A 22,984-nucleotide genomic window follows, 5' to 3' on the forward strand; every position below is an offset into this window, starting at 1 on the left:
TAAATTTTAAGGGAAATTATTTGGTACGTGAAGTTTTTTTACTCCACAAGCAAGGTTAATGGGTTACAAGTATCCTATAAAAGTATAGTAAAATATTTAAAAATAAATTTAAAAAAAAAGGAAGACGCATGCCAAATTTTAAAAAATGTGTGGAATTAAAAAAAAACTGTCAGTGTACCAAATACTAACCTTTAAAATTGGACTAAAATTTGAGTGAGTATTTGGTACACTAGCAGAATGTTTTTTTTATTCCACAAGCAACCTTAAAAAGTTGTCATATGTCTTCTTCTTTTTAATATTTTACTATACTCTTATAGGACACTTGTTAATCTCTAACTCTACTTGTGGAATCTAAAAACTACACTAACAATGCAACAAATAATTTCCCAAATTTTAATACATATTAGTCGAATCTTTTAATGTTTAGCTAAAATTACAAAATATAGTTTTTTTATTTATTAGTTAAACATTTATATATAATAACACGTATCAATTAAGTAATTAATTAATTAATTAAAGTTATATGTTAAATGCTAAAATCGTAGAATTTAAAAGGTTTATGTTAAGTGCATAAAAAGAAGATTTTATAAAAAATAATAATAATAAGACCATTTTTTCATAAGTAATTGAAACTATATTAGGGCTAATGTTAAAAATATTATTAAGTTGTTTTTAAATTAAAAATAACTAAATAAATAAATAAAATGAATAAAAAACACACAAAAATTTATGTCGCAAATAACTCCTCCGTTTATCTTCTACATATAAAATTGTGCCATTGCGAACAAGTCTGGTCTTTTTTTTAAAGACATACTTTGATATATAAGAGATATTCTTATATACACATACAATACATATTTAAGTTATTTTTTGAGTTGATATCAAAAATCAAAATATTAGTTTAACTAAAAAATTACTAAAAAACCATTTTATTTAAAAATCATATTATATATTTTTATTACGAGGATATTTTTGTTATTTTATATCATTAAAGAAGGCCTCAATTAGTTTTAATATAATATTTGGGTTAAATTAATTTTTAAAACCTAAACTTGACAATTATTCTCACATTGAAGTCTAAATTTTCTTTTGTCCAAATTAAACCTTGAACTTTTTTTTATCCAAATCAGTCCTTAATATTTCTTTAAAAATCCTAAAGTTCATGCCCAATATATGAACATTTACCGGACAGTTTAAGTTTCAATAGGAAAACAATTACCAAGTTCAGGCCTAGCATATTCAAATGAGATGACTTGGTATATAAAAAACTCAATCTTTGTCAATGATGAAGTTCCATATCCAATTTCTACCAAACCCATAGCAATTAGCAAGAAACTGCGAAACCAAACCCAAAACACATTCTAATTTGATTAATACGTGATATAGAAATGTTAATGGGTTGAGTTGAGTTGAATCAGATTTAGAAAAGATAGATATTAAAGAGCTTTCTCACCATTTGGTATCAGCGGTGCTGGAGTAACGAATTTCTGGAGAAATAATATCGTAATATTCATTTAAAGTTTTTGTCTTTGATTTACATTTCTGTTTGTTTCACAGTTATTTGTTTCAAAACCCACATATCTGTTATTCTGTCTTCTTGTTGCCATTGAGTCCAGGGAGGACGTTAGGCGTTGTGTGAAGACGATTAAGATAATAGACGGTCTTAAGTACCAGAAACAAATATTATGGAACAAATCGAGTGTTAATTTTAAGATAAAACTTGTAACCATATTACGCATATAGACTCTAGAAATGAAAATAATATTTCATCTCTGAGTAAGTGTATAAATAGTCTAGTAGATATGATTTCTTTTTATTTTTCTAAAATATATAATAAGGTCAGTTCTGTAGAAGAGAAAGTAAATAATATAGCAGATATTAGAAACTTAAATCATGAGTCTAAAGAACTATTAACTAATGTTAATAATAAATTAGATCAGGTTATTATTAATAATAATATGGAGCCTGATGTAGATTTATGTCCTTTATATTATGGTAACGATAAAGATAATATATTAGTGTTATCTGAGGAAGAAGATGACTTGTCAAAGGAATCAACTTCGTCATATATACTAAGAAATTATAAAAAAAAAACATTAAAAAACGTAAAAAAGATGATAAACAACAAATATATGATTTACAGTCCTATAAAAACCTTATAGAACACTGGAAAGAAAAATTTACTACTACTAAAGATCAACTAGAAAGAGTTGAATATTTAAAATTAATAGAAAAACTTTATGAACAACATAAAGATCTATTTTCTATGTTTAATTATCATTATATGTTAAAATATGATGATACAAACAATAGTAATGCGAGTAATTCTGAAAACACAGAATTATTCAAAAATCAGTCTGATGAAGAAAAAACTTCAACAGATTAAGATGAAGACATAAAAGTCTCTACCTATAATTCTGATGAAGAAAAAATTTTATCTGAAGAAGAAATAGAAATTCCAGAACCCATGGATACTGAATCAACAGTTAAAATTTTTGGTAACAACACCGAAAATATAACTACAAATGATGTTAAACCTGAATACCCAGGAGAAACATCTAGTTAGCTTGTTCATCCAAGATGATTTGAATAAAAGAAATGTGGCCTAGGGAGGAATATACTTAGATTTAACTAATACTCCTATTTCAAACTATGAAAAAACCATAAATGATTGGGCACAATCAATGACTATTGTTGTAAACAATAGCACATTGTCAAAAGAAAAGTTCTTAAATTACTTTGTTGGAACATTTCAAAGAGATGTTCTACAATTTCTTAAACGATGGGAAGAGTCTGAGAAAGGTAAAGAACAAAAGGGAAAATTAATCAATCAGATAAGAACCCCTAAAGATCTTTTAAAAGGATTAATCTTGTAATGCCCTGAATTTTCAGCGGTGTCAGAACGGTGATTTGAGATTACTAAATCCGACAAGTAAGTAGAAAATATTATTAATTTAGTGAGTATAAGTTAAATGTGAAGTTAGGAAAATTTTTGAAATAGTGAATAGTGTACTAGGAATAAATATTAAAATAATTAGAATCGAAAATGAGGTATCAAAACCCCAAATTCATAAACTGAGCCATAAATATAATATTTATAGAGTGTCATTGAGTTGGTATTAAAGTTTCGTTAGAAAATTCTAACATTTGGGTGGTCAATGAATTAAAAAAGACTAAACTAAAAATAATGCAAAATTTGTTAAAAATTGATTAAATAGCTTAAGTGATAAATAAGAAGGGACTTAAGGCATAAATATGCCAATATGGGATAGTTGAGACGGCATAAGAGAAGAAAAAAATTTAAAAAAGTGATGTAATAAGGGCAAAATTGAAAATTTTGTAAAAATTAACAAATAAAAATCTTAATTAAAAGAGTTTCTAGGTAATTCTTCATATTTCTCAGCCAATGATGGTAAGTGACAAATGGGCCCAAAAAAATTATAGTAAAAGGATAAGTAATAGTGAGTTTATACCAAGGGACTCACCAATGATTGTGGTTGACAGGTAAACTTAGTAATGGTGTATAATGTATAAGTGTATAAATGTTTGGTAAGATTTAAGTTTTATGCCTATAAATTTACTAAGTTTCTATAAGCTTACTTAAGTATATTCAATGTCTCTTGTAGATTGACGTGAAAATATACGGAGGATCAGATCAACACTGAGGATCACACTATCTAAATTTTCTCTAGTAGCTTTTGGAAATTTCCTTTTTGATTTATATGGCATGTATATAGTTTGTTGATAATATAAATACTAAAACTTGTTTAATGAATATGAATTAAAGTAAAGTGTGATGAATATGCTAAATAGTATAATTATAATTGAAGTATGATTTGGTATCAAATTGATTGAAATAGATTGATTGGTTTGGATTGGTTCCGGTTTCAAAAATTGCAGGGAATGTTGAATATTTATAAAGGGATTATATTGAGTTTTTATAAAAAAAAATTTAAGACTTTGCGAAAAATTAATTAGGTAAACTTCGATAATGCCTCGTACCTTACTCCGGCGATGAATACGGGTAGGAGGTATTACAAATCCTAAAAACAGAATTCTGTGGATATTTTGATAAAAAAAGATCAAGATAGTACATCTAATTATATTCTTTCAAAAATTAAATTATGTGATGTTAGATATTTAGAAGAATTTTCTAAAAAATTTCTTCATAAATATCAAAAATTAAAAAATGAAAATATAAAATTTTAAAAAAACCAATATTTTCATAAACTACCCCCACATTGCGATGAGATATGTATAAACAAATATTTATCTTATTTAGAGAAGCAACGTAAAACATCTGGTCTTTCGATAGATAGTTTAGATTCTATAGGAAATAGGATAAATTTTGCAAGAAAAAGAATAACTTTATATTGTTTGCAAAGTAAAGCTGCTAAACAAGTTAAGCATAAATTAAGTAATAAGTATTGTACTAAAATACTAGAAAACGAGTGAGAATTTGGATGTAAACAAATATATCCTAATACTTACAAAAAACGAAAAAAATATAAATTAAGGAAGTGGAAACCAGGTAATAAAAAATTTTATGATAAAAGTCAAAAGGTTGTTAGGAGAAAAACTTCTAAACCAAAGAAACAAATTTGTAAATGTTTCATATGTGATGAAGAAGGTCACATAGCTAGTAATTGTCCTAACAAAGGAAAAAATGCTAGGAAAATGATAAAAAGTCTTGAAGAACAAGATTTAGAAATATATTTTCAAAATGAAATAAATCTTGAAGAAATATTATATGAGTTAATATCAGAAACAGACTCTGATAATAATGAAGAATATATATTTATGTTTAATATAGGAAGTAGTTCTAATAATCAATTAGAAGAAATTCCTAATTCTGAAAAGCAGGATATTAAATTAGGTAGTTTAATTGGAGAAGAAAAAGACTTTTCTGATGAAATAATAGAAAAAATTAATAAAAATCATATTTCTAAAGAAGAAATATATAAAATATCTAAGTTCAAAATATGAACTTAGAGATATATAGAGAAAATTAGCGGTAACACAATCGCTAAGTATACTCGTGGAAGGTTAACAAAAATTCATCTATTTACTAAAGATAAAATTAAGAGGATTAAAAAGAAATATCATCAGGATAGATATATACATTTAAGTATAATTATAATTACTATTAGAGCCTTATTTAGGAGAGGTTATGATATTCCTATAATAACAGTTCTTTTAGATAAAAGATTTGAAAATCCAATAAAAGCACTTATTGGAGGAATTCAATCTAATCTACACACAGGTGTAATAGGATTTAAAGTTAAACCAAATTACTTTATTTCCATTACAGACCCTCTAATAGAAGAGCGTCTATGCCTTAGAGTTCAGACAAAAAATTCTGAAATAAATGATTTAGCAGAAGATCTAGCAATCAATTGGACTTCTATTAATGAATATACGAATACGGCAAAAGTAGAAATAAAAGAGATTAATAACAAAATTATTGAACTCTTTGAACCAAACATGTTTATTATTGAAATACAGCTAAAATTATTAGATTTAAGGGATTTATCAATTCTAAAAGATTGGATGATATAAAAAATTAGTAAAGATAGTACTTCTAAACCAGTAAGTACTATAGAATATATGTTTTTAGCTAATAGACTATATTTTAAAAATAATTGTATAACAAATACAAATAAAAAATTAATCTTACCCTTTAGTTCTCAACCAGAAGAAGATAATATTAGTACAAATAGTACACCAATAGGAATTAAAACTGTTCAAATTCCTATATTTCCTACTGAACCCAGTAGTAATTCTAGAATGGAAGAAATTTAAACTTCAACAATTGATAAAAAATCAAAAGTTGGAATAAATATTAAAGTTACATTCCAGTTTAGAAAATATAAAAAATATTCTATAAATGCTTTGATAGACACTGGAGCTACAATCAGTAGTTGCAGAAAGAATGCAATTCCTGTAGAAAAATGGGAATTAATGAAAAAACCCATAAAAATAATAGGAATAGATGGTAATGAAACCATTATAAAACATAAAGTTAAAAATATACCAATCTACATAAATAATGTTAAATTTATAATTCCTAAAATGATATGTTTTCCTAACATGCAGGGAAATATATTATTAGGAAATAATTTTATATGTAGGTATTTACCTTTTACTATTGATAAATATTCTATTTGGTTATCAGTAGAAAAATATTTTTTAGAAATACTACTTGAAAAAATTAATAAGATTCTATGTAATAAAAATTTTACACCATTTAAATTATTAGATAATAGATAATTATTACTAATAATTGTTGATTATTTGAGCAGGCCTACTTATGGATAGGGGTAAAAAACCTCTACAACCATGTGAATGGATTACCGTTCACAAGAAGCCCAACAAAGGGAATGCAGCAACAAATTCTAAAAAAGAATTTGTACCTGCACAAATATCATTTTATCCTAACCAGAGATATTATGAACCATATCCAATGGTAAACCAACCAATTGGATCTTCTTTTTAATTGACCCCAAACATGGTGTGTCAATCACCAATATCCTAAGATCTGTATTTGACATCACAAACCAATTATGCTGAAGTAATCAAATGATCAGAAAATTTGTTGAAAAAACAACAAATTGAAGAAGAAAAAATTTTTTCAAAAATTAAAGATTTTTATAATCCTAGTCTACCACCAGAAATTTATAATTTTATAAATGAAATATGGAAAACCCATGTTTCAAAACAAAGAGCCAATTTCAGAAGAGCTCTTACTAGATTTTCACAATTTCTAGTTGAAAAAACAACTAAAGAAAGAGAATCTGAAGATTTATTATTAAAATCAGTTTTATACAGAGATTGGGAAGAATTCTAACTTTTTATCATGGGTATTAAGGAGATAAACAATCTTATTGATATTTTTTAATATTTTATTCGTAAAGGGAAAAATAATCCTATTATGAACAAAATGTTTATATAATAAAGCTAGGAAAATATTACCATTAGAAATATTCACAAAAATTGATGAAGTAATTTGCAGACAAGAAATTCAATTTCAAACAGCTTTTTCAGAATATTTTCTACAAGCATATGTTTTTAATGATTATTTAGATAAAAAATTTCTTACTTTAAAATACAGATTAGATCATGAACCGTTTGATATAGCCAATATTGAATGGAATTTTACTAAATAAGTTGTACAAAACTTCTCTTTTAAACGACTTTCATGCTATTGTAAAATCAGTTTTACAAAACATCATAAACAATGATGACTTCTTTTATTATTTTCATATTGAAATTAGTAGTTTAATTGGTATAGCTGAAAAAGAACAATTTTATCAGCCATATCAAATTTGGATCATTCAAAAGATGATTGAAACTCCCCAATTATCTGCTGTTAATGAAAACAAAGAACATTTGGCAAAAACCATTGACGAATGTTATAATAATTTTGATCATTATCAAATCCAATCAGGAATTGATTTATTATCACAAGCCCGTTATCTTCTCTATGATGAAGTTCATAAATTATGGACGGATGGAAGAAGGATACTGGCATATCTTAATAGAAACATCTAGGAGGATAGAGATGAGGAATATTTGAAGATGCTAAAAAAGATAGCTGACATGGAGATAGAAGAATTTCCATCTCCTATTATAGAAAACATAAAAAATGCATAGGAGACTTGGAATTTACCACCAAAACTTTCATTAGATTCTTTACATCTAGACGAGATTAAAGAAATGAATCTCAACAATATGCAAGAAGGTTAAAGAAAAAAAAGATGACAACCTGAAAGAAAATCTACATACCAACAACAAAGTTTGGCAACGTGGAAGTTATCATGATGCAAGCAGTAATGGAACTAACCATGAAGTAAGCAGTGATGTAATAAGATATCCAGATGCAGACAAAAAAGTCTTGCAACGTGGAAGCTACCTTCAAAACAATGATGACGCAAGCAATGATGGAAGCAACCATGACACAAGCAGTGGTGGAAGAGGCCATTAATTCAAGAATGCAACGTGGAAACAACAAAGTTTGGTTATTTCAACGTTGCACGCTTAAATTAATGGCTGCTTCCATCGCTGCTTGTGTCATGATTGCTTTCATCATTGCTTGCGTCATTGTTTTGAAGATAGCTTCCACGTTGCAAGACTTTTTTGTCTGCATCTGGATATCTTATTACATCACTGCTTACTTCATGGTTAGTTCCATTACTGCTTGCATCATGATGACTTCCACGTTGCCAAACTTTGTTGTTGGTATGTGGATTTTCTTTCAGGTTGCCATCTTTTTTTGACTTTAACCTTCTTACACATTGTTGAAATTTATTTCTTCAATCTCGTCTAGATGTAAAGAATCCAATAAAAGTCTTCGTGGTGAATTTCAAGTCTCCCATGTATTTTTTATATTTTCTATAATATGATATGGAAATTCTTCTATCTCCATGTCAGCTATCTTTTTTAGCAGCTTCAAATATTCCTCACCTCTATCCTCCTAGATGTTTCCATTAGGATATGTCAGTATCCTTCTTCCATCCGTCCATAGTTTATAAACTTCATTATAGAGATGATAACGGGCTTCTGATAATAAATCAATTCCTGGTTGGATTTGATAATGATCAAAATTATTATAACATTCGTCAATGGTTTTTACCAAATGTTCTTTGTTTTCATTAACAGCAGATAATTAGAGAGTTCCAATCATCTTTTGAATGATCCAAATTTGATATGGCTGATAAAATCATTCTTTTTCAGCTATATCAATTAAACTACTAATTTCAATATGAAAATAGTAAAAGAGGTTACCATTATTTATGATGTTTTGTAAAACTAATTTTACTATAGCAAAAAAGTCGTTTAAAAGATTAAAAGAGAAGTTTTGTACAACTACTTCTTTAGAAAAACCCCATTCAATATTTGTTATATCAAATGGTTCATGATTTAAACTGTATTTTAAAGTAAATTTTTTTATCTAAATAATCATTAAAAACATACGCTTGTAGAAAATATTCTGAAAAAGCTTTTTGAAATTGAATTTGCAAGTCTGCAAATTACTTCATCAATTTTTGTGAATATTTCCACTGGTAATATTTTCCTTGCTTTATTATACAAACATATTTTAAACATTTTATTCATAACAGGATTATTTTTCGCTTTACGAATAAAATATTGAAAAATATCAAGAAGATTGTTTATCTCCTTAATATCCATGATAAAAAGTTAGAATTCATCCCAATCTCTGTATAAAACTGATTTTAATAATAAATCTTCAGATTCACTTTCTTTAGTTGTTTTTTCAACTAAAAATTGTGAAAATCTAGTAAGAGCTCTTCTGAAATTGGCTCTTTGTTCTGAAACACGGGTTTTCCATATTTCATTTATAAAATTATAAATTTCTGATAGTAGACCAGGATTGTAAAAATCTTTAATTTTTGAAATTTCTTTTTCTTCAATTTGTTGTTTTTTCAACAAATTTTCTGATCCTTTGATCACTTCAACATAACTGGCTTGTGATGCCAAATATAGATCTTGGGACATTTGTGATTGACACACCATGTTTGGGGTCAATGAAAAAGAAGATTCAATTGGTCAGTTCACCATTGGATAATCTAAAACATTTGTTCCAATAGGTTGGTTTACCATTGAATATGATTCATAATATCCCTGGTTAGTATAAAATGATATTTGTGAAGGTACAAATCTTTTTTTTGGAATTTGTTGTTGCATCCCCTTTGTTGGGCTTCTTGTGAACGATAATCCATTCACCTGGTTGTAAAGGCTTTTTACCCCTATCCATAAGTAGGCTTGCTCAAATAATCAACAATTATTAGTAATAATTATCTATTATCTAATAATTTAACTAGTGTAAAATTTTTATTACACACAATCTTATTAATTTTTTCAAGTGGTATTTCTAAAAAATCTTTTTCTACTGGTAACCAAATAAAATGTTTATCAATAGTAAAAGGTAAATACCAACATATAAAATTATTTCCTAATAATATATCTCCCTGCATGTTAGGAAAACATATCATTTTAAGAATTATAAATCTAACATTATTTATATAGATTGGTATGTTTTTAACTTTATGTTTTATAATGGTTTTATTATCTATTCCCATTATTTTTATGGGTTTTTTCATTAATTCCTATTTTTCTACAGGAATTGCATTCTTTCTACAACTACTGATTGTAGCTCCAGTGTTTATTAAAGCATTTAGAGAATATTTTTTATATTTTCTAAACTGGAATGTAACTTTAATATTTAGTCAAACTTTTGATTTTTATCAATTATTGAAGTTTAAATTTCTTCCATTCTAGTTTTTCTAGAATTACTACTGAGTTCAGTAGAAAATATAAGAATTTGAACAATTTTAATTCCTATTGGTGTATTGTTTGTACTAATATTATCCTCTTCTTCTTCTGGTTGAGAACTAGAGGGTAAGATTGATTTTTCATTTGTATTACAATTATTTTTAAAATATAGTCTATTACCTGAAGACATATATTCTATAGTACTAACTGGTTTAGAAGTACTATCTTTACTGATTTTTTCTATCATCCAGTCTTTTAGAATTAATAAATCCCTTAAATCTAATAATTTCAGCTATATTTCAATAATAAACATGTTTGGTTCAAAGAGTTCAATAATTTTGTTATTAATCTCTTTTATTTCTACTTCTACCGTATTTATATATTTATTAATAGAAGTCCAATTGATTCCTAGATCTTCTGCTAAATCATTTATTTCAAAATTTTTTGTCTGAACTCTAAGGCATAGACGCTCTTCTATTAGAGGGTCTGTAATGAAAATAAAGTAATTTGGTTTAACTTTAAATCCTATTACACCTGCGTGTAGATTAGATTAAATTCCTCTAATAAGTACTTTTATTGGATTTTCAAATCTTTTATCTAAAAGAACCGCTATTATAAGAATATCATGACCTCTCCTACATAAAGCTCTAATAGTAATTATAATTATACCTAAATGTATATATCTATCTTAATGATATTTCTTTTTAATCCTCTTAATTTTATCTTTAGTAAATAGAGGAATTTCTGTTAACCCTCCACGAGTATACTTAACGACTGTGTTACCGCTAATTTTCTCTATATGTCTCTGAGTCCATATTTTGAACTTAGATATTTTATATATTTCTTCTTTAGAAATATGATTTTTATTAATTTTTTCTATTATTTCATCAGAAAAGTCTTTTTCTTCTCCAATTAAACTACCTAATTTAATATCCTGCTCCTACGAATTAAGAATTTCTTCTAATTGATTATTAGAACTACTTCCTATATTAAACATAAATATATATTCTTCATTATTATCAGAGTCTGTTTCTGATATTAACTCATATAATATTTTTTCAGGATTTATTTCATTTTGAAAATATATTTCTAAATCTTGTTTTTCAAGACTTTTTATCATTTTCCTAGCATTTTTTCCTTTGTTAGGACAATTACTAGCTATGTGACCTTCTTCATCACATATGAAACATTTACAAATTTGTTTCTTTGGTTTAGAAGTTTTTCTCCTAACAACCTTTTGACTTTTACCATAAAATTTTTTATTACCTGGTTTCCACTTCCTTAATTTATATTTTTTTCGTTTTTTGTAAGTATTAGGATATATTTGTTTACATCCAAATTCTCACTCGTTTTCTAGTATTTTAGTACAATACTTATTACTTAATTTATGCTTAACTTGTTTAGCAGCTTTACTTTGCAAACAATATAAAGTTATTCTTTTTCTTGCAAAATTTATCCTATTTCCTATAGAATCTAAACTATCTATCGGAAGACCAGATGTTTTACTGTGCTTCTCTAAATAAGATATATATTTGTTTTTACATATCTCATCGCAAGGTGGGGATAGTTTATGAAAATATTAGTTTTTTCAAAATTTTATATTTTCATTTTTTAATTTTTAATATTCATGAACAAATTTTTTAGAAAATTATTCTAAATATCTAACATCACATAATTTAATTTTTGAAAGGATATAACTAGATGTACTATCTTGATCTTTTTTATCAAAATATCCACATAATTCTGTTTTTAGAATTAAGATTAATCCTTTTAAAAGATCTTTAGGGTTCCTATCTGATTGATTAATTGTCCCTTTTGTTCTTTACCTTTCTCAGACTCTTCCCATCATCTAAGAAATTGTAGAACATCTCCTTGAAATGTTCAAACAAAGTAATTTAATAACTTTTCTTTTGATCATGTGTTATTGTTTACAACAATAGTCATTGATTGTGTCCAATCATCTATGGTTTTTTCATAGTTAGAAATAAGAGTATTAGTTAAATCTAAGTATATTCCTCCCTCGGCCACATTTCTTTTATTCATATCATCTATTCTAGGTTGAACAGATTGACTAGATGTTTCTCCTGAGTATTCAGGTTTAACATCATTTGTAGCCATTTTTTCGGTGTTATTACCAAAAATCTTAATTGTGTCTTTATCAATTTTAAAATCTTTATTTAAAGACCTAAGATAATCATCTGTTCGATTATCGGACTCTATTTTCCTTTTTCCATATAGATCTGTTGATTCAGTATCCATGAGTTCTGGAATTTCTATTTCTTCTTCAGATGAAGTTTTTTCTTCATTAGAATTATAGGTAAAGACTTTTATGTCTTCATCCTGATCTGTTGATGTTTTTTCTTCATCAGATTGATTTTTGAATAATTCTGTGTTTTCAGAATTACTCACATTACTACTGTCTGTATCATCATATTTTAACATATAACAATAATTAAACATAGAAAATAGATCTTTATGTTGTTCATAAAATTCTTCTATTAATTTTAAATATTCAACTCTTTCTAGTTATTCTTTAGTAGTAGTAAATTATTCTTTCCAATGTTCTATAAGGTTTTTATAGGACTGGAAATCATATCTTTATTGTTTATCATCTTTTTTATGTTTTTTATTTTATTTTTATAATTTCTTAGTATAATATAAAGGACCTAAATCTACATCAGGCTCCATATTATTATTAATAATAACTTGATCTAATTTATTATTAACATTAGTGTATATTTTTTTAGACTCATGATTTAAGTTTAAATTTTTAATATCTGCTATATTATTTACTTTCTATTCTACAGAACTAACCTTATTATATATTTTAGAAAAATAAAAAAAGTAATATCTACTAGACTATTTATACTTACTCAGAGATGAAATATTATTTTCATTTCTAGAGTCTATATACGTAATATGGTTATAAGTTTTATCTTGAAAACACTCGATTTGTTCCATAATATTTGTTTCTGGTACCTAAGACCGTCTATTATCTTAATCGTCTTCACACAATGCCTAACGTCCTCCATGGACTCAACGGCAACAAGAAGACAGAATAACAGATATATGGGTTTTGAAACAAATAGCTGTGAAACAAATAGAAATGTAAATCAAAGACAAAAACTTACAAAGAATATTACGATATTATTTCTCCACAAATTTATTACTCTGGCACCTCTGAACCAACAGATCCGTATAGAAAAAAGAAAATAGAGTCAAATAGTCAAACAAATGATTATCTAATTAAAGATTTAGATAAAGTTCAAAATACAACCAATATTTTGACTAGTAACATAAAAAATTTAACTATTGATGAGCTAAATTCTAAAAATATAGGAAAATCAATTAATAAAAATTTATTAGGACGTTTTGTTTTAAAATCTAATACTCATCATAGGCATAAAAAGAAAAAACATAAATCGGTTAAAAGAAAATTTAGAAATAACAAGTTTTCTGATAATAAATATTTTAGAAGAAAAACTTCTAAAAATAAAAATTATAAATCTTTTTTAGGAATTAAAAAAGGTCAGATAGTCAAAAATTTCTAACAAAAGAAAAGTGGTTAGACAAAAAATTCGAAGTTTTGAAAAACAAAATTTAACAAAGGAAACAAATCCTTATAAAACACTATTAGAATATGATAATAATGAAAAAATATTTTTGTTAGAACATCCTAGAACCACTAGAATCAGAAAATTAAAAACAGTTATTCAACAAATGAAAATTAGAAAAAATGATATAATTAAATTTTCAAATTTTTAATCTAGGAAATATTATACTTATATTGAAATTACATTTCAGTTTAAAGAATATAAAAAATATAAAAAATATAAAAAATTATTCTTTACATGTTTTATTAGATACTATAGCTACAACTATAGTTGCAGAGAAAAATTGGGAATTTATGAAAAATCCTACATCACAATTTTATACCCACACAAATTTACCAAAGATTTTGAATTCGACCATATACTTACAAAACAATACTGGAAGGGACGACCTTAGCTCAACCTCGAATAAATTTTGAGAAGAACTTGATTTGAGTCCTTATCCAATGCAAAAAACCCTAAACTGTGAAGCACTCAATTTGCAACTACGTATCCTACAAAAAGAAGTCAAAATTTAAACACCCAAATGTCCCATTTGGGTTAACAAACTCAACAATTCAAGAGAAATTAAGCAACTAAATATATAAAATTGCATCAATTAGAGAGTAAAATTCAGAGTACAACAGTCTTAACAATTTAGAAAATTTCTACTGTACATCATAGAAAAACCAACCTTCGAAAGGCTGTTCTAAGCCATGGAAACTTTAGCTCCAGCTTCTTCAAGTTGTTTCTTGGCATCATCGGCTTCCTCCTTCGAAACTCCTCCTTTGAACTTCTTGGGCAAACCTTCAATTAACTCTTTCGCTTCTTTCAAAGCTAAATTTGTCAGAGCCCTAACGGATTTAATCACCGCAATCCTGGCATTGCTAGGAACCTCCTCGATCACTACATCGAACTCAGTCTTCTCTTCGACAACAGTCTCTCCGGCATCGGCAACACCGGGGGCGGCAACTGGAACGGCTGCGGGGGAGAAAGCGGCGGCGGAGACGCCGAGTTTCTCTTGAAGGTAGTCGACAAGGGTGCGGGCTTCCTCGAGGGTTAGGTTGGAGATTTCGGTGCCGAGTTTTCCGATTTTTTCGGGCGCGGCAGTGGCATTGAGAGGGAGGAGGGCGGTGGAACGGTGGGTGAGGTTAGGAGGAGTGGCGGAACGGGGAGGGAATTGGAGAGAAGGGGTTTTGAAAAGGGGAGGGTGCGTAGGATAAGAGGAAGTGGGTGGAGGATAAGAGGGTAAACGGAGAGAAAGTGTTGTTGAGAGAGTAGAAGAAGCCATTTTTCTTCTTCTTTGATTTGCTTTCTTTTCTTCCTGTGTTTGGAGTGATAGAGTGAATCGAGGATTAGGAAGGCAAGCCACACTGCCTTTGTAAGTTTAGAATTCATTTTGACGAAATTGACCTTCTAAAATGTATGAAAGTAAAAAAGGATAAGAGACAAATGGGTAATTCGCTTTGCTTGTTATTTACCTTTTCCTTTTCTTTTCTCCTAAAAAAACGTGTAGTGTTTAGAAATAGAACCCAAAGTATGTCATCAATTAAAATATCAAAATTTCATTTCAATAAAAAAATGTGTATCATTTTATTATTCGAGCCATGTTATTCTAATTCACTAAAAAAAAAACCTGTATCTTTTCATTATTCTATTTTATAGAGAATAATTAAAACAATCAACATATAACTTAAACCAATAAGGACAAACTTTAATTTAATGTATAATTTTTTACATAAATTTTAATTTTATGTAATTTATATATAAAAATTTGATTAAATAAATTATTAACACAATTATTTATATAACAAATTAACATATGCTTATATTTTTTTACTGCATACAAATAATTATATTTTTCTAATATAAAAATAAATTAATAATTTATTTAAATATATATAATTAAATCAAAATCAAATTTATGTATATTTTTAATACTATATAATCCAAATTTTATGCATATAATTACATCAAATAAAAAATTTATATGTTAAATCACATGCTGATTTAAAATCAAAATTAATATATAATTTTGAGATTTATCTCTCCAAAAACTTTACTTTAATTTTTTTATGGGAGAAAAATGGGTTTATAATGCCAAGAAGAGGAGGTGGGAGTAGTCAAATTGGTGTTTTCTAAATCCCTGATTCGAACGTGATTGTCAGCCATACGTACACGTTTGACATGCAATGTTACTATTTTTTTTTTCCGATATAAACCATAACAAGTCCGAATATTTAACACAAATACATTAAAGAAAATGAAAATTCCAAGTAAAAAGATTAAACAAAGCTAAATATTCTGTCATTACAAACGTTGCTGGATAAACAGGAAGCTATATCCTCTTCAAGAGTTGCCAGAGTTTCAACAAGTCTAACTAACAACCAATACACTGATCCTTTCTCATGCCTGCAATTGCCAAAGAAAAAGCAGGACAAGACATATAAGTAATTGTGACTTGTCATATCTAAACCTATGTTATCGAGAGTTTCGCATAAGTTACACACAATGTTCAATTTCTTTCAGGTTTTTCCATGATCCTGGGAAAACCATATCCCCATATGTCTTGGACACAGGGATACTATAAGAAAAACGGAGAGTTGGTGTAAAATAGATTTCAACTATGATCTGGTTCTGATGTATTCGTATGACCAATGCTTATTCCATGACGGAGTATATATAAAAATATATGCGTGTTTCTTTCTATCAGATTTTGAGGTTCATGGACTTGCCTTACTAGCAATGTTGCTGGAAAGCCAATCAAGGCCCTCATAGAGGCCTTCCCCAGAAGTTGCACACGTACTCTGGATATACCTGGAACGGGAAACAAATCACGTCAGAAAATCACATGAACAGTGAGAAAATAAAATAAAAACAAAAAAAAAGTGGGCTGAGAAAAGGAAACACGAGAGGTAATTTTTACCAGTGGCGCTGACGGAGAGAATGAAGACCAAGCTTATCAGTTATTTCGGCAGCATTCATTGCATTGGGAAGATCTTGCTTGTTGGCAAATACAAGCAAAACAGCATCTCTCAGTTCATCCTGAAATAAAAAAGAAGTTATTGTTAGCTTATATATAAGGCCCTTTTGCAGTTGTTATAGTATCTGCTCATATCTATATGTATCAACAGATTCTCTTTATTTGATAATGTAACATACCTCATTCAACATCCTGTGCAACTCATCTCTTGCCTCAACAACACGGTCCCTGTCGTTGCTATCCACCACGAAAATGAGACCCTGAGTATTCTGGAAATAGTGCCTCCATAAAGGACGAATCTGTATTTCAAATAAAGTAAGCTGGTGAAAATATGAAGCTTTAAATAAAAATCATAGAACCAACCAAGAATTGCTTCAGTGCCCCCAATATAAACAACACAAGTAACAAAATCAGATGGTAGAGTGTTATATCCATGTGCTTTCTGCATTCTTGAAACTAAGGCTTCGTGAATTACTATACAAAATGATATCGAACTCTGCTCGAAAGAGAGGATCAATGAGGGTAAATGAGACAAAACATTTAACATATATACATCAAACATCGTAGAAGTATATCATAGAACTAAGGACTTAGCTTAGTGATTCATGCAGCCACCCTCAAGTGGCAACATCTAGCATATCAGAGATTCAGATCCCAACATCCGCAACCCCTTCCCCTACTACTAGGCAGTGGCCTACTTTTTACCTAAAAAAGAACTACACTTCATTAGGTTTTATGATGCATACCTTGTCCTGACCACCAACATCCCAAACAGTGAAGCTGATGTTCTTGTATTCCACAGTCTCAACATTGAATCCTGCAAAAACAGTATGAACAGACCCCTTTCATGCCAGAGACTTCAGTAAACCACTTAAATTAGGGGAAATCAACCCATACAAATAATTTATATCTAATAAGAGGATCAATTACATTATACCATTAGCTTTCAAAAGGTGCTATGAAGTTAATCTCAATAATCTATGGCCATACTGTTTGAAGTGCACATAAAACAAGCAGGAACTCAAACTTCTCTTTCAAATCTTCAAGTCATACAAACTGGGATCCTCTTATACCATTCTCTTTCCAAATAAAGATACAATTACATACTTCACGACAAACGGTAACCAGGACACAAGTATTCATATGTTATATATTAGGTAGTAAGAAGCGCATACAAGAAGCGTGTAAAGCAGACTTCAGTATAAGATCTATGAATAAAAATGAAATTGTTCGAGCCCTTTTCTTTTGCTTCACCATTAATTCTCAAACAACCCTTTCCAAAACAATCAAAAATGGATTTCCTTTTTCCATGGAAATTAGAATTTGAAGCAAACTCACCAATGGTGGGGATTGTGGTGACGATTTCGCCGAGCTTGAGCTTGTACAAAATGGTGGTTTTACCAGCTGCATCAAGACCCACCATTAAAATACGCATCTCTTTCTTGGCAAAAAGCCGGCTAAAGAGCTTTGTAAATGTCAGCCCCATCGTTGCTTTCCACTTTCTGCTCACAGTACTGATTTACAAAAAAAGCTACTAATAAAAATCAAAACCTAATAATATTTGAATAAAAAAAACATCAACTAGATAGTATGAAGATAGCAAAAAGTCTAAAATCAATCAGCGAAAAAATAATTAACAAAAAGAAAAGACACAAAAATCATCCAATACACATCTAAAAAGAACAAAGAGGAAAAAACCTAAACCTACAAAATAAATCATAAATTCATAAACAATGAAATGAACCCAGAAATAGTAAAACAAAAACAGATATATCTAATCAAGCCCTGGGCAAAAGCAAGATAAAGAAAAAAAGATTAAAACTTCGAATAAATCACTGAAAAGGAATCTTTAAGGGGAAAAAGGAGTAACTTGATGGATCTATTTTTCCTGTTTCTGTTAAAATAAGAAAAGGAATTACCTTTCTGCAGAGCTTGGAAGGAGGATCTGAAATCTGTTGTGGTTTTCTTGAGGGAGTCCCCCCGTTTATTTCTCTGCTGTTTTATTTAATTCGTGGCATATAAAAAATAATTTGCTCAAAAAAGTTATTTATCGGTGAGTCGAGTCCAGTCTGTTCCAGATTCAACTTGTGGGCGTCTTCGGAATTTAAAAACTTTTCTCAATTAAAAATTTTAAAATATTATTAAAGAGTGATCGAAAAATTTGACTAAAATGTTCAATATTTATGACAATCTACATATACTCTTTGCTAATTTGTTTGAAATTTTTTTTATTTTTTATATATTTATTTAAATATTATATCATTTTAAATTATTTGTTGACAAATTATATCGTGTTAGCATAAATTATATGTAAACTATCATGAGGATTATTAATATCTTAGTTAATATTTTCGTTAAAAATTTATTTAATTCTTTTTAAAATATTAATAATTAAATTTAATTAAAAAATAAAATATCAAATTTACAAAAGAATATATAAATATTGAAGTTTAGTTTTTATATGCTTCATTTCAAACTCGATTTTCTTTTTTTTTAATAAATTTAATTAGGGTTTTCTAAAAAGGTTTTTCATTGAAAAATCATTCTTCCAATAAAAAATTAGTTTTTTTTATCTTTAAACTTGTTAACTAGATTTTTTTGGTACTTATAAATTTTTTTTTGTTTATTTTGACACTTAAACTTGACAATTAAATCTACTTTGGTTCTAAATTTAAATTCAATCAAGATTTAATGATGTGATAAGTGTTCTTAAATATGATTGGATTGGTTAGTTAGACCAATTGGACCAAGGACCAATTGGTATACTGGTCCAAAAAAATGATTGAATTGATTGAATTAGAAACTACCTGAAACCAACAAAAATAAAAAATTGGGACAAAAACCAATAGTTGAACCAATTTAATAATTTTTTTATTTTTTTTATTTTATGACTTTTATAATTATTTATTTAATTATTGTTGGGCTAGCAGTTAAACCAATCAAACTGTTTGAATCGAGAACTAGTAATTTGATTAGTTCAATCACTACTCCGATTATTAAAACATTGTTTGTGACATTTTAATATTGTACCATATCAAAATCTGAAATTTTATAGAATTTTTTTAATTTTTAAGTGATAATGTGCGACAATCTCAAAATGTCATATCATCGAAATTTTTATATTTTTTAAGTTTAAGGATCAAAATAAATTTAATTATCAAATTTAGACCCTAAAATAAATAAATAAATATAAATAGGAAAATAAATTTTATTGTGAAATTTAGATTGCAAAAATTAGCACCACCCATTAATGCTTTGAAAGCCAGGTACAACACATTCCGGGTTTAGGATAGAAAAAAAAAATACTGAAATGGGATGTCAGAAAAAAATTTATCAAAATAGGTTACTTTTTCATTGGAGCCTATTTGGTAGGCGCCAATGAATAAAATAATAATAAAAAATTTTAATAAAATATAATTTTATATTTTTTTTAATATTTTTTTGAAAAAAATACGGGTCAAAATATAAGTCGGGTCGGGTGGTGCCTCTCAAGTAGGCGCCAATGAAGGAGCCTGATGGAGAGGCGCCAATGGTGTGTCAGCCCCCCCTGCATGCTGCTGCTGCTGCTGCTAGTGAATTGTCCCTTCATAAGTTTTTATTTTTGCTATAAGTAATAGCAAATGGTCCCAAAATCAGTCCACACTGTAGAGAAAAAAAAAAGAAAGAAAGGAGAAGAAGAGAAGGAGAAGAAGAAGAGAAGAAGAAGAAGAAAGAAAGAAAAAGGTAATATATTTTTTTAATAAATAATTTTGTTTATAATTTAAAAGGTTTATAGTTTGTGAATTTTTTAGGATATATTTTAGAAAATATTGTGAATTTTTTTATTAATTATTAATTATAAATTATCTATATTTAGTGTTTATAGTTTAGATTAGAATTTTGTATGAATATTTTAAATTTTTTGTATGAATATTATAATTTTTGTATGAATATTGTAATATTGTATGAATATTGTAATTATTTTATAATTAAATTTGTATTTATAGTTTTGGATTAGTAATTTTTTGTATGAATATTGTAATTTTGTATGAATATTATAAATTTTTTGTATGAATATTGTAATATTATAGTTTTGTATGAATATTGCAATTTTTTTGTATGAATATTGTAATTTTGTAATTTTGTATGAATATTATATTTTTTGTATGAATATTGTAATATTATAATTTTGTATGAATATTGCAATTTTTTTGTATGAATATTGTAATTTTGTAATTTTGTATGAATATTATAATTTTTTTATGAATATTGTAATGTTGTATGAATATTGTAATATTATAATTTTGTATGAATATTGCAATTTTTTTGTATGAATATTGTAATATTGTAATTTTGTATGAATATTGTAATGTGGGGATATATTGTAATATTGTAATTTTTTGTATGAATATTGTAATTATTTTATAATTAATTTGTTAGTAATTTGGGAAAAATTCACAATATTTTGTATTTGTAATTATTTAAAATTTAATTTATTAGTAATTTAGGATTAAGCTATAACTTGTTGTGTTTAGTTTAGTATTTGGTGAGTTTAACATATAAAGTTTATAAAAAAATTAAAAATCGTTTCATTAAAAGTTTAATTATAAAAAAATAAAAAATAATTTTATTAAAAGTTTAATTATAACTGACTTTTTTAATCATATAGTTGTTGTTAACTCATTTAATTTTTATATAATGTAACTTTTATATAAATAAATTTTATTTGATTATGTATTTATTTAACAGTAATTATTGATTTTTTGAAATAAATTAACTGAATTCATTTTTTTATTGCAGATTTGCAAGAAATGGGTTCTCTAATTAATAATAATAATCACATATCAAGTACTATTAATGAGATGGTAATAAAATTTATTTTTGATATTCATGTTATTTGTTGAATTAAATTATATTGTATTAACTATTTTGCTAATTTAATAATGTCAGGATCCGTACCGCGCATTGAGGGGCCGTGTTAATAGTGTAGGGTTTCACCAGATGAACGCCTAATACCATACTTAGAGTTAGCCGGGTTCGGATCAGCGGCATTGATTCGGACTTTTGAACTGCGATACGACTTGATTTCCGCTTTAGTCAAGCGATGGCGTCCGAAGACCCACACATTTCATCTGCCGTGCGGAGAGTGTACCGTCACTCTAGAAGATGTTGCAGTACAGCTGGGCTTCCCATAGACGGGAATGCGGTCACGGGCGTAAGTTCAATCTCTAGGCCGGCTACCCTTTGCAATGAATTACTTGGACGCTCGCCAAGTCAGGGGAAATTTACCAGTTTGAGATTTTCATGGCTACATGCCAATTTTGAGCATTTGCCAAGTACTGCTAATGAATGGGAGGTGATGCAGGCTGTTCGAGCTTACATTATGCACCTTATAGGGGGTGTACTCATGCCAGATGCAAACGACAGTAAGGTCCACTTGATGTACTTACCCTTATTATCCAATTTGCATAACACTCATTCATACAGTTGGGGGTCTGCAGTTTTAGCCATGCTGTATCGCGAACTTTGTCAGACAACAGCTCATTCTGCGGTTGACATGGGCGGATGCCTCATACTGCTGCAGTCATGGGCACTTTACCGGATGCCATTCTTGGCATCCATTAGTCATCAATCATATGTATTTCCACTCGTTAATAGGTGATGAATTTTTACTCATTATAATAATTAGTTGACTTTTTTATATTATATTATTCTAACATTTTTGTTTTCGTAGATGGAGTAGTAATCCGAGTATCGGAAAGTCACAGACGGTTCCGATATATCGTCTAATGATTGAGAATCATGCTGGAGATGGGGTAAATTTTTCGAATATAAACTTAATTTTATTATTTTACTCACTCAACCCGCGTTAATATAACAACGTTATTAACTGTGCAGTTCATTTGGATGCCGTATTCTACTCCAGAAATTATGACAGTTATCCCATCATCTGCCCACGTCCACTCAAACCTATGGTGCATTAGCGCACCCATTATCAATTTTAACGTAGTGGAGTGGTATCATGGCAATCGAGTACTCCGGCAGTTCGGTTGCATACAGTATATCCCGACACTGCCAGTACAATTGGGGGAGATCCATGGGATGAACAAGAAGGGGAGGTATGGAGATAATTGGGAAG

At 28.0% G+C, this 22,984-nt stretch overlaps 2 protein-coding genes across 4 annotated transcripts; both read right to left on the reverse strand.

The window, feature by feature from the left end:
- Window positions 1-9,521: 9,521 nt before the first annotated feature.
- LOC107925980 (50S ribosomal protein L12, chloroplastic) lies at window positions 9,522-15,267 on the reverse strand. Of its 2 annotated transcripts, XR_005912477.1 has the most exons (3): window positions 14,578-15,250; window positions 14,274-14,398; window positions 9,522-13,473 (listed from the first exon to the last, which is right to left on the reverse strand). XR_005912477.1 is itself a non-coding variant. In XM_016856747.2 (2 exons), the coding sequence occupies exon 1, from the start codon at window positions 15,172-15,174 to the stop codon at window positions 14,593-14,595; it is 582 nt and encodes a 193-aa protein (XP_016712236.1). In that variant the 5' UTR covers window positions 15,175-15,267; the 3' UTR covers window positions 14,127-14,398; window positions 14,578-14,592. The 2 variants fall into 2 exon arrangements, 1 of the variants encoding a protein (XP_016712236.1); XM_016856747.2 differs by lacking the exon at window positions 9,522-13,473 and having other exon boundaries at window positions 14,127-14,398; window positions 14,578-15,267.
- Window positions 15,268-16,064: 797 nt separating this feature from the next.
- Window positions 16,065-19,033, reverse strand: LOC107925965 (ADP-ribosylation factor 1). 2 transcript variants are annotated; one of them, XM_016856733.2, is made up of 7 exons: window positions 18,786-19,033; window positions 18,205-18,380; window positions 17,613-17,683; window positions 17,046-17,165; window positions 16,810-16,928; window positions 16,619-16,700; window positions 16,065-16,295 (listed from the first exon to the last, which is right to left on the reverse strand). In XM_016856733.2, exons 2-7 carry the CDS (start codon window positions 18,350-18,352, stop codon window positions 16,290-16,292), a joined length of 546 nt encoding a protein of 181 aa, XP_016712222.1. In that variant the 5' UTR covers window positions 18,353-18,380; window positions 18,786-19,033; the 3' UTR covers window positions 16,065-16,289. The 2 variants fall into 2 exon arrangements, with proteins under 2 accessions (XP_016712222.1, XP_040947859.1); XM_041091925.1 differs by lacking the exon at window positions 16,065-16,295 and having other exon boundaries at window positions 16,592-16,700.
- Between the last annotated feature and the right edge of the window lie 3,951 nt (window positions 19,034-22,984).

The sequence above is a fragment of the Gossypium hirsutum genome, chromosome D04, assembly GCF_007990345.1.
Source record: "Gossypium hirsutum isolate 1008001.06 chromosome D04, Gossypium_hirsutum_v2.1, whole genome shotgun sequence".
NCBI lineage: Eukaryota > Viridiplantae > Streptophyta > Magnoliopsida > Malvales > Malvaceae > Gossypium > Gossypium hirsutum.

Excerpts from the sequence above, each read along its gene's own strand:
- LOC107925980 (XM_016856747.2), bottom strand. The coding sequence starts at position 15,174 with ATGGCTTCTTCTACTCTCTCAACAACACTTTCTCTCCGTTTACCCTCT.
- LOC107925965 (XM_041091925.1), bottom strand. The coding sequence starts at position 18,352 with ATGGGGCTGACATTTACAAAGCTCTTTAGCCGGCTTTTTGCCAAGAAA. Across the intron at positions 17,166-17,612 it reads ATGTTGGTGGTCAGGACAAG|ATTCGTCCTTTATGGAGGCA; the intron begins GTATGCATCATA and ends TTTGAAATACAG. Across the intron at positions 16,701-16,809 it reads TCTCTCCGTCAGCGCCACTG|GTATATCCAGAGTACGTGTG; the intron begins GTAAAAATTACC and ends TTCCCGTTCCAG.